General features: G+C 35.8%; 1 protein-coding gene across 3 annotated transcripts in view; it reads left to right on the forward strand.

Moving 5' to 3' along the window:
* Positions 1-13,089, forward strand: part of MAPK10 (mitogen-activated protein kinase 10) — a 357,025-nt gene that overhangs the window by 340,901 nt on the left and 3,035 nt on the right. For all 3 annotated transcript variants that reach the window (XM_026456695.1, XM_026456697.1, XM_026456696.1), the window contains exons 12-13: positions 368-431; positions 2,623-2,700. In XM_026456695.1, coding sequence (XP_026312480.1) covers positions 368-431; positions 2,623-2,700 — 142 coding nt within the window. The remainder of the gene's footprint in view (positions 1-367; positions 432-2,622; positions 2,701-13,089) is intronic.

Genomic DNA, 13,089 nt, shown 5'->3' on the forward strand with positions numbered 1-13,089 from the left:
TCTAAGGCAAGTGAATGAAGGAGAATGAAGCTTCTGGGCCATTGTCATCAAGTGTTTTGTCTGCTTTTTAAAAGACCAGTCTTTAATTGCTTAGGCGTGGGTTCTAAATCAGAAGATGTCAGAAGGTGAGCTCTCAGGATTTGGGTTCTGCTGCAAATATTGCAACAATCAGCAAATATTGCAATATGAATGAATCCCCCATAAGTTTACGGGAAAATTTTAACTTCTGAACTACTGTAATTACCTCATAATTCATATACGGTTCCAATCACCAAAATAAATGAATGCAAGGTATTCTCATGCATTGTAAGAGTTTAGTCGTGTTTACATTATTGCACAAAGATTATTATTTATTTTTATTCGGCAGCCTCCACCTCAGATATATGACAAGCAGTTGGATGAAAGAGAACACACAATCGAAGAATGGAAAGGTAACTCTACTATTTAAAAATGTATACTTTTTATTTTATCGAACTGAGAAAGTATCACCAAGGCTTTGCTTGTAAAAACAATTTACTAAAAGATGATTTGCTGATTGCTATTCTCTTAGACCATTTTTAAAGCTCCTAAAACGTCATCTGTCTTTTCATGACAAAAGCAATGTTGTGTTTGCTCAAGAATGAAAGGCGTTTACCATTGATACCTTTTGAAATGGTACTGATTGTCAGTGTTTGTCATGGTGGCGGGCAAGCTTTAGTTTAGAATTCCAGAATAAAACTTTCTATGTTTGTACATAAAATCATCACATGAAACATGAAATTAAAATTAATTCTGAGATGGTATTAGACTTTAGAAAATAAAAGATAGTTAATATATGAGTTTACTCATTGGACTGATAAGACTTGAGAATTTAAATAGAAAATATGTGTAGCCTATTTTTTTCTTTAACATAAAAATTAGAATAAATGAATGCATTAATTCATTTTTCAGCAAAACTTTTCCAAACACATACTGCCTTTTTAAGATTATACTCAGAGTAAAACAAAGCAGAAAAACAATTGACTTAAAAAAGAATTGTTAAACTAATCTAAATCACTACAGAATAGATAAATATGGGAAAGTCAAATGCAGATTGTAACAAATGATAAGATCAAAATGGGAAGAGCTGAAGGGAAGGAACATTTGAGTTACCTTGCAGGAATTAATAAGTGTAAATTAGGAAAAGAAAAAATATTTGGAAAAGATCAGATAAAGGACTAAGAGGAAAACAAAGGATAGGAATAAGCAGAAAACGTTACAAAGATACTAAACAGGGCCAGGAGTGATGACTCACACCTGTAATCCCAGCAGTTTGGGAGGCTGAGGCTGGGGGATCACTTGATCCCGGGAGTTCAGAACCAACCTGGACAACATAGGGAGACCCTGACTCTACCAGCAACATACAAAAATTAGCCGGGCATAGTGGTACACACCTGTAGTCCCACCTACTCAGGAGGCTGAGGTGAGAGGATCACTTGAATCCAGGAAGTTGAGGCTGTGGTGGGCCATGATTGTGCCATTGTACTCAAGCCTGGGTGACAGAGAAAGTCTCTGTCTCTCTATATATATATGTAAAATAAAAAATAAAATAAAAATATTTTAAAAGATGCTAAAGACATTCCACTAGTCAAGAGATTCCAGGGTCTTGTTGGTGAATATGGAAAAATGAACATATACATAAAGCAGATCAAGTGAAAAAAGATGCTGGATGTAGGTGAAAAAGGCTTGCTTTCATCCAAGTAAGGACAGGAAGACACTCCTTAGGAGCTCATGAATAGATGGGTGATAGGATATAACCATCATTTGAGGAGGACATGGACTAAATTGTGAGAAATTGGGAGAAAGAAGTACCTGTAAAGGGTGATGATTATACAGATTATAAGCCATTGCAAAGCAAGAATGAGTAGGGCTGAATGATTTTTAGCTAAAATGGACAAAGTAAACAGAACTGCAACTCTCCAATTTAACCCAGCATTCAGAAAGCCAAAAATGGATGCCAATCTGAGAGTAAATGAACTAAATTTTTTAATGTGTTTGGTTTTTGGCAAGTTTAGATTTACAAGTCCGAGATATGAGTGTGGAAAAAAAAAAAACAGAAGCAGTAAGAGATGGAGGTTGTAAGGATTGGTAAAAATTTAAAGTAATGAGAATATGTGCATTTCATAGGAAGTGAGTATAAAAGAAAAACGGATGTTCAAAGCCATAAAAATTGTTACTAGATGAAGCTTGAATGTATTAGTAGTTCCCCCAAAGAATTCAGAAAACAAGTAAAACATGTGTTTCTTGTTTCATGTATGTAGTAATGTTTCATGTATATAGAAATAAATGTTATTTATGTAGAAATGTATGTAGAAATAAATAGGGTATATATATATAGAGAGAGAAATAAATAGTATGTTTCATGTACGTAGAAATAAATTTTCATGCATTGATTTCTTCAGCTGCTTTATTGGATACCTATTTGTGCCAAGCTCTCTGCTAATTACAAGGCAATATAGAAATAGAAATAGAGCAGTAAAGGAATCTCAATTGATTTTTAATTTACTCAACCCTATCAAAACAGTATTATTTGCCATTAAGTAATGAATTTCTGTGGATAAAGGAGAAATTTGTTTTCTCTAATAACACAGCTGTTTCTTACAGAACTTATCTACAAGGAAGTAATGAACTCAGAAGAGAAGACTAAAAATGGCGTAGTAAAAGGACAGCCTTCTCCTTCAGGTACTCACTCTCCGTGAATAACCAATAAACTAGTACTTGTGTAATTTCTTGACCTTTTTGTAGGCGTTGCAACAAATAACATTGCTTGAAGAGCAGATGGAAAAATATCACATGGTTGTTTCCTTATAATGATTTTAGTTTTATTTCTTTTGATATTCAGTGTGGCATTCATTCTGATTATTCTGATTGTAATGATCCAGCACAAAATTTATTTCATAAATCATTTTAAGATAGTAATGAATCCTGAAGAAAATGTTAACATGGGCTAAAGGGTAAATGCACCTCATCAAAATTCAGAGCCATAATGCCCTTTTGACCATCAAGTCAATGTGGAGATCAGGAATCCTTTCAGCCACAACCTCTTCCCTCATTCATTCTTAGTGTTTGAACTCTTCTCAAGGTTGATGTGACAATAGTTGAAACTTCCACCAAGATGGGCTCCAGTTAAAGTCAGCTTGGAAAATTTTTTGTTTGCTAGCTACAGAATCTAACACACAATTGTACATATGTATTTTTTTACTGATCCTAGTAATGTGCTTTAGTATGACTTGAGACAATTTACTTATTAATGCTAATGTGTTTTTTCCTAAGACCTATGCTCTCACTATAAAGAGTTTTAGAAAATGTGATGGTTTATTTTCAGCTTTAAAAAACTACATTCAACTCCTGCTAGCAAAAATATGGGCTACCAATGCCTAGTTTTGAGAAAAACTGATTAGGGTGTTGTTTTCCTAGATTATTTTAGGAAAAAAAGATGTAGGATGAAATAATTAATCAATTATTCATACAGATACTACTCTTTGAATAACTAATTTACACCCCAAACCAATATGATACCCAAACAGATGCAATTCGGTTATGACATGCTTTTCTCACCAGTGGGACTTGAAAAAATACTCAGTTTTATCCCAAGTTTTTCCTTTCCTCCGAGAAGGTTAAGGGAGTCACTGGAGTTGTTTTCCATACTGCCCTCTCTACTCATTCACCCTAGCGTACAGATTGACACAGTCCACAGAAGCTGCTTCACACTCATCCGCATGTTCGGCCTGTTGCTCATTAAAAAACTAGAAGACAGAATCCAAAAGCCTCAAGATGCCACCTGCTGAGGCAGAACAACTCCTTGCTTTAAGAATTCCTATGATGACCAGAACATATTGTCATGTACTCATTAAGCAGCAGAAATAACAGAATTTAGCCACGGGTGACCTAGCACGTTAGGCTGGGCCAGGACAAATTTTAGTAGAACCTATTCTATTCATCTTCAGTTCAAGTTATCATTACTTCATTTCCTTTTCATACCACCGTACCCCAAAAGACTTTTTATATCTTCCCAAAGAATAGGATCTTTCCTTTCTATAGATCCTACTAGTTCCTGTATGTTAAATATTTGACCTCTTGTCTTATATCCCTTATTGATTGTAATTTCATTGAGAAGACTGTATGCATTTATCTTTGTGTCCCATGTAGTGCCTGGGTGCTGTGCCTTGCACACAGTAGTAGCTCAATAAATATTTATTAATTTGAAAATTGCCACTCAATTTCTCCCTCAGAATATTTCTTGGTACTATTCCAAACACAAAATTCAAGACAAGATCATGTAACTTTAATACAGTATACTATTCAGCATGTTCTAACACCATTATTATAAATATTTATTCGCTCTATTAATCTCCATGAAGATAAACAGGCCAAGCATCAAGTATATAAAGTCTTGCTATTGGCATTTTTTCATGCTTCACATAAAGGTTTGCAGTTTTCAGGTGTCTGATTTATTCATTTTGGGAAATACATATTCATGATTTTTTTGCAGGCCTGCTTAGTGTGTTAATGATTAATTCTAAAATATGCAACTTAGACTCTACTTGAGTGAGAAGGCTAAGCCACTTTTTAACCATTCCAACTACCTTAACAATGAAAAATTATTGCCCTAAACTATAGTTGACTGGCTTAACGAATTTATAGTTAAAATGATTGTGGATTCAATCTAGGAACAATATTCATGACTTCGTTATAAGTCACATAGTATGACTTTCTCTTTTGTGAGAAATCATATGTATACTGCACATTATACGATGCATTTCTGTATGATATATTTATGTGCATGATGGAGAGGCTCTGGGGCAGCCATGTGCTGGCGCTGACTCTACCAACTCATGACGGCCAATTCTGTACCTCTCTTCCCAACTATGCATTTATTGTTGGTGTGTTGGCAGCATGAAATCAGCCACGGAGGATTTGCAACATGAAAATTGGCAGACCCTACAAATCAGGGTGTTTTTGTTGCCCCCTGCAGAGCCAATTGTTAAATTTTTATTGGCGCACCACTCTGTGTGTGCGTTTTTGTGTGTGTAATAAACCACACTGGAAAGAAAAAGCAATTACTAAAAAAAGTTTGAAAAGTCAGCTTTTTTGCATTGTTCATTATATTCAGCTTTTTTTCATTAATGTTCATGTAGCATATTTTATTTTGAAAATAGCTAGGGTAAAGTATTTTTATAACAGACTCTGTTAGTATTCAGTCATGGCAATACTGGGAATTCTGCAGCGAGGGAATAAGTTAAAGCAGTATCTCAGGGGCCAAATGCTTCTAATATGGACACTCGTGTTAGGTGATGCTTTTAAAATGTAAATAGGAAGTTAAATGTGCATTTGCAGAATAATTTATAGGTTTTAAATATATTGATGGAATTGTTGTATGTCAATAAGAGATAAATTTAAATTTCAGATACATTTCTAAATAAATAATTGTACTCCCTTGGCCAGGCGCGGTGGCTCAAGCCTGTAATCCCAGCACTTTGGGAGGCCAAGATGGGTGGATCACGAGGTCAGGAGATCCAGACCATCCTGGCTAACATGGTGAAACCCCGTCTCTACTAATAATACAAAAAACTAGCTGGGCGAGGTGGCGGGCGCCTGTATTCCCAGCTACTCGGGAGGCTGAGGCAGGAGAATGGCATAAACCCGAGATGCAGAGCTTCTGTTATCTGATTTCACTTGCATAGTAATTTATTTTCAAGGATGGCATAGCTGCTTGCTTCCTGAATTGATCTGTAACAATTGTTGAGGGACTAGCAGTCCATGAATAGAAATTAATTTTCTTCTAAAAGCATTTGTTATAGGATGTTAGAGCTAGAACAATAGGAGAGCATCTGATTCACCAATGCTCAGTTTGTTCACCAGCCCTCTTCCACCTGAGAAGTAAAGCTCCCAAAACTAACAGTGACTCACTAAGATAAGGATGCTGAACATCAGGATGGGCAGAGATTTTCCAAAATCTCTAAGTCAAAGATAAAGCTTCCAGGTGATTTGAATATGCAACCATTCCCTCCCCAGTGTGGACCACATTCCCCACCATGGGAATATGTCTTAGGGTCACTAATCTAGTCCATTAATTTTATTTACTTTTTATTTAAAAATCTCAGGCCCAGACAAATTGTGGCTCAAGATCATGTAGATAAAAAAGGCACTATTTTTTTCATTCTTGTGCTTTTTCTCATTCTGTGTCTATCATATTTTTTTTGCTGTTGTTGGCAGTAGGGGGTATCAGGAAAATCATTCCCTTTAAAAACAGTGAAACAACATTTTCCCCCATAACAATGTTTTTTGGTTAAATAACTCCTAGCTGAGAAATTTTCTTTAGCATACGTTACTTCTTTCTATGAAATTTGATTTTTTTAGGTAAAGTTGAAGGTAGCTAATATTCCTCATTTGCAACCCTATTGACATTTTCGGTTCCTTTGAATGCCATTTTTATTGACAAAATTTGTAATGCTTTATTGATGGCAAAACATTTTTGAAAATGCATATCTCTACTGTTTTCTCTTAAGTAATACAGAAAGAAGAGATATTTATCACATTGGACAACTGAACACTATGATCAGATTCAATTCGGTTCAATTCTTTTTAAGATATTTTCGCAAACTGCTTGGCAGTAATTTAACAACTTAAAGCCAAGGCCCATGTCTTGTCCCTTATATTTGTTTTGGGTTTATGGTTTACAAGTCCTGTTTATTGCCTACGTGAAAATAGACTTGAATGGATCATCCAGTAAAGCCAGAAGTGGCTGCAGGCAAGGAGGCAATTATTATAGCGTAATAGAGGGAGGCATACAGAAGCAAATAGTTTTCATCTAATAGTGGTGGACTGGTTAACATTTAACAACTCTATTTAAAAAAAGAATTGAGGAGTAGCACTTAAGATTAACATTTAACAACTCTATTTAAAAAAAGAATCAACGAGTAGCACTTAACAATTTCTGTGGTATAAATATTCTCACCGTGACCAATTTTAAGCAACAATGTAACGTCAGTGGGTGCAGAGTTGGAAAGAGATGTTAATAATTGGTTCTAAGAAGCCACTGAAAGCCAGCTCCAGCACACCATAGACAGTGCGCATTTTTCTCCCACCATCACACTGTATAGCAAGGAACCATTCCCACGAAACAAGCAGATGTCATGGGAATTTTTACAAAGGAAGTACTGATGACCTCTCTTAATGAATTTGTGCCATATAAAATCAGAAGCAATAGTCTATGGAACCCTAGAAATACAGCTGATAAAGACTTTGATAGATTCTGAACTTTGAGTAGTTAAACACTAATTATAATTTGCATTCAACATCGATAAACTAGAGGGCAGGACCATTCCAACACAGAAGATAGGAATTAGAGAGAACCAGCTGATGAACAAAAGGAGAAGAAAGACAACTGCAACAAAATGATTTCCTTTGGCTAAAAATAGCTTAACAGTTTCACTAGTTCAAAAGCAAGAAGGAACTTGCTTTTCCTCACAGAACCTGTCTAGAAGAGTACACATAAAAGATACTCAATACTGTTTTGTTAACTCCAGTACTTACTCTGTGCTACTACTCAGCAGTAGACACTGTGGAAGACAGGAGAAACAGAGAAGTATAATGAAAGAAGTAAAAAGAAACAGGGGAAATATATACTTGAGGTAATCTATAACAAAACTACACATAATAAAGGACTGACTGGGATGGCATAACATTCAGAAATATTCCAGAAGTGTGCTGAAAATATGCTGATTTTGAAAATAAGTGCAGTAGGAGTGCTGTGTGTTTTATAAGCATAGCCTGCAGTATGATCCCCTGTTTATAAAGAGCTTATTAAAAGCTACTCTGACTTTTGCTACATTCATTCAATATTATTCATAGATATAAATTTGTGTTTTGCTGCTGGGGAAATTTCCTCGGTGCTCTTTGTTTAATTTCTCTAGCTGTCATTGTTGTGGGTTTGTGTTTATTTGTAAACATCAAATTGTTTTCCTATAAGGGAGCCTTATTTCAGCTAAGCCTTATCTCACCCTTATTTGAATCATTACTGAATTTTCATTGTGACAATAAGAACGTGTCTACATAATCAACTCCAGCCAGGATAGGGGAAAAAGCCTATCTCAAGAGAAGACCAAGATTATTATGAAAGATACTTAAAAATACTTTTTGGTTTGTATTATGCCACAATTTTATTTTAAAACTTTCAAACTGGTTATTTTCTCATAATAAAGCATGCTATCAAAAATCCTCCTGGTTCTACTGGCATTCTGGTTAATTACAACATTCATTATATATATATTCATTTGATCTGTTTTTGATATCCAATCCCCTGACACTGAAACTTCTTATTCAAATAAATCCTAAGTATAATTGTATTTCTACACATTAGCAATGAACATAAAACATTTCCATTTAGAATAGCATCAAGAAATATATATTTAGGAATAAATTTAGCAAAAGAAGTGCAAGCTTTGTACTCTGAAAACTACAAAACATTGTTGAAAGAAATTAAAGAGACCTAATAACTGGAAAGACATTTCATTGTTCATGGATTAGAAGATTTAATATTGTCGAGGTGGTGACAGATACTCCCCAAATTGATGTACAGATTAAGCCAATACCTATCAAAATCATAGCTGTCTTTTTTGCAGAAATTGACAAGCCCATCTTAAAATTTGTGCGGAAATGCAAAGGAAGCAGAATATCCAAAATAACCTTGAAAAACAACACAGCTGGGAGATTTACATGTTTTGATTTCAAAACTTACTACAAAGCTACAATATCCAAGACAGAGTGCTACTTGCATGAAGATACACAAATAGATCAAGGGAATCAAATTGAGAGTCCAGGAATAAATACCTACATTTATGACCAATTGATTTTTGAAAAGGATGGCAAGACTTGGACAGAGGCTAGCCTTTTCAATAAATGGTGCTGGGATGATTGGATAAGAATGATTCATGCAAAGGAATGAAGGTAGACCCCTGCCTCATATCATATACAAAAATGAGCTAAAAGTGAATCATAGGCTTAAGTATAAGGTCTAAAATTATAAAACTCTTAGGCAAAAACACGGGAGTAAATTTTTATAATCTTGGGTTAGAAAATGGTTTTCTAGATATGACACGAAAACACAAGTGATAAAAGAAAAGATAGATAAATCCAATTTCATAAAAATTAAAAACATTTGTGCTTCAAAAGACACTTTGAAGAAAATGGAAAGACAAACCATAGCATAGAGGAAAAACATTTGAAAATATATATCTGATTAAGTAACTTGTACCCAGATTATATAAAGAGCTCTTACAGGCCTGTCACAGTGGCTCATGCCTGTAGACTCAGCATTGTGGGAGACAGAAATCGGAAGATCACGTGAGGCCAGGAGCTTGAGACCAGCCTGGGCAACATGGCAAACTCCTGTCTCTACAAAAAAAACCTTTGTTAAAAAATTATCCAGGTGTGGTGGTATGTGCCTGTAGTGCTAGGTACTTGGGAAACTGAGGCAGGAGAATTGCCTGAGCCCTGGAGTTACAGGATACAGTGAACCATGACCATGCCACTGTGCTAAAGGCTGGGTGACTGAGTGAGACCCTGTCTTTAAAGAAATATGCCCTCTCTCACCACTCCTATTCAACATAGTGTTGGAAGTTCTGGCTAGGGCAATCAGGCAAGAGAAAGAAAGGGTGTTCAGTTAGGAAAAGAAGAAGTCAAATCGTCCCTGTTTGCAGATGACATGATTGTATATTTAGAAAACCCCATTGTCTCAGCCCAAAATCTCCTTAAGCTGATAAGAAACTTCAGCAAAGTCTCAGGATACAAAATTAATCTGCAAAAATCACAAGCATTCTTATACACCAGTAACAGTCAAACAGAGAGCCAAATCATGAATGAACTTCCATTCACAATAGCTTCAAAGAGAATAAAATACCTAGGAATTCTGCACAGCAAAAGAAACTACCATCAGAGTGAAAAGGGATGTAAACGACCTCTTCAAGGAGAACTACAAACCACTGCTCAGTGAAATAAAAGAGGGCACAAACAAATTGAAGAACATACCAGGCTCATGGATAGGAAGAATCAATATTGTGAAAATGGCCATACTGCCCAAGGTCATTTATAGATTCAATGACATCCCCATCAAGCTACCAATGACTTTCTTCACAGAATTGGAAAAAACGGCTTTAAAGTTCAAATGGAACCAAAAAAGAGCCCGCATTTCCAAGACAATCCTAAGTCAAAAGAACAAAGCTGGAGGCATCACGCTACCTGACTTCAAACTATACTACAAGGCTACAGTCACCAAAACAGCATGGTACTGGTACCAAAACAGAGATATAGACCAATGGAACAGAACAGAGCCCTCAGAAATAATACCACACATCTACAGCCATCTGATCTTTGACAAACCTGAGAAAAACAAGAAATGGGGAAAGGACTCCCTATTTAATAAATGGTGCTGGGAAAATTGGCTAGCCATAAGTAGAAAGCTGAAACTGGATCCTTTCCTTACTCCTTATATGAAAATCAATTCAAGATGGATTAGAGACTTAAATGTTAGACCTAATACCATAAAAACCCTAGAAGAAAACCTAGGGAATACCATTCAGGACATAGGCATGGGCAAGGACTTCATGTCTAAAACACCAAAAGCAAAAGCAACAAAAGGCCAAAATTGACAAATGGGATCTAATTCAACTAAAGAGCTTCTGCACAGCAAAAGAAACTACCATCAGAGTGAAAAGGCAACCCACAGAGTGGGAGAAAATTTTTGCAATCTACTCATCTGACAAAGGGCTAATATCCAGAACCTACAAAGAACACAAACAAATTTACAATAAAAAAACAAACAACCACATCAAAAAGTGGGCAAAGGATATGAACAGACATTTCTCAAAAGAAGACATTCATACAGCCAACAGACACATGAAAAAATGCTCATCATCACTGGCCATCTGAGAAATGCAAATCAAAACCACAATGAGATACCATCTCACACCAGTTAGAATGGCAATCATTAAAAAGTCAGGAAACAACAGGTGCTGGAGAGGATGTGGAGAAATAGGAACACTTTTACACTGTTGGGGGGGATTGTAAACTAGTTCAACCATTATGGAAAACAGTATGGCGATTCCTCAAGGATCTAGAACTAGAAGTACCATATGACCCAGCCATCCCATTCCTGGGTATATACCCAAAGGATTATAAATCATACTGCTATAAAGACACATGCACATGTATGTTTATTGCAGCACTATTCACAATAGCAGAGACTTGGAATCAACCCAAATGTCCATCAGTGACAGACTGGATTAAGAAAATGTGGCACATATACACCATGGAATACTATGCAGCCATAAAAAGGGATGAGTTTGCGTCCTTTGTAGGGACATGGATGCAGCTGGAAACCATCATTCTCAGCAAACTATCGCAAGAACAGAAAATCAAACACCGCATGTTCCCACTCATAGGTGGGAACTGAACAATGAGATCACTTGGACTCGGGAAGGGGAACATCACACACCGGGGCCTATCATGGGGAGGGGGGAGGCAGGAGGGATTGCATTGGGAGTTACACCTGATGTAAATGACGAGTTGATGGGTGCTGACGAGTTGATGGGTGCAGCACACCAACATGGCACAAGTATACATATGTAACAAACATGCACGTTATGCACATGTACCCTAGATCTTAAAGTATAATAATAATAAAATAAAATAAAAAAAGAAATAATAATAATTTTTTTAAAAAAGAAAGAAGGAAGGAAGGTAAGGAAGGAAGGAGCTTACAACTCAATAATAAAAAGAAAATAAAGCAATTAAAAAATTGCCAAAGGAGCTGAGTAAACTTTCTCCAAAGAAGATACACTAATGGCTGACAAGCACGTGAAAAATATATTCAACATCATTAGCCATCAGGCAAATGCAAATCAAACCACAATGATATATCATTTCATGCACACTAGGATGGCTAGATAGATAAAAAGATGGATAATAAGTATTGGTGAGGATGTAGAGAAATTGGAATCCTCATACACCACTGGTAGTAATGTAAATGGTGCACCCACTTTAGAAAACAGTTTCTCAGTTCCTCAAGTGTTAAACCTAGAATTACTCTATGCCCCAGCAATTCCACTTATAGGTATACGCCCAAGAGAAATGAACACATGTCCATACAAAACTCATGCATGAATGTTCATAACAGCATTATTCATAATAGCCAAAAGTTGAACCAACCTAAATATCCATCAAATGCCTATCAACTAATAAACAAAATGTGATATATCCATACAATGGAATATTGTGCAGCCATACAAAGATATGAAATACAGATACATGTCACAGCATGGATAAACCTTAAAAACATTCTACTATGTGAAAGTGGCCAGTCATAAATGATCACATATGGTATGTTTCCATTTACATGAAATGTTCAGAACAGGCTATTTTATAGAGGCAAAAAGTATATCAGTCATTGCCTAGAGCTAGAGAGTAGGTGAGGAATGGAGTGCAGGATTTTCTTTAGGGATGATGAAATGCTGCAAAATGGATTGTGGTGATGGCTGCACAATGTCATGAATATACTAAACACCGAATCATAAAAATTAAATTTCTTAATTAAATATGTGGATTATATCTTAATAAGACTGTTACAAAAAATATATGAACATAATTTTATACCTCAAGTCAAAACTAAATTAAGCTGTAGCACCGTGATTTGAAAGACATCCATGGTCTAGGGATATATCATCCAGGAGACAAATATTAAAAAAAAAAAAAAAGCAATTTCCCTCTGCTGGGCTCACAATTGATCAGGCCTTTATAATAGAGGTCTGTGTCCAGTTTTAATCTCTACCTTTTAATAAGGATGTGGATAAATGGAGGAGAATTCTGAGGAGTCCATCATAGTGACACTAAATTATTAGTAACTTATGAAAGAATAGGAAGGCTGTTGGTATAATTTAATCCAGAATCAGGAGGGAATGTAAGGGAACCAAGGGCTGTCTGCTAGGAGATAAAATCTTCTCATGAGGGGAAATGACCCAGCTCTGTATCATAGCTATAGGGGATATAATTAAGTAGAGTTGGAATAAATTGAAG

This window comes from Piliocolobus tephrosceles, chromosome 3, assembly GCF_002776525.5.
Source record: "Piliocolobus tephrosceles isolate RC106 chromosome 3, ASM277652v3, whole genome shotgun sequence".
Taxonomy (NCBI): Eukaryota; Metazoa; Chordata; class Mammalia; order Primates; family Cercopithecidae; genus Piliocolobus; species Piliocolobus tephrosceles.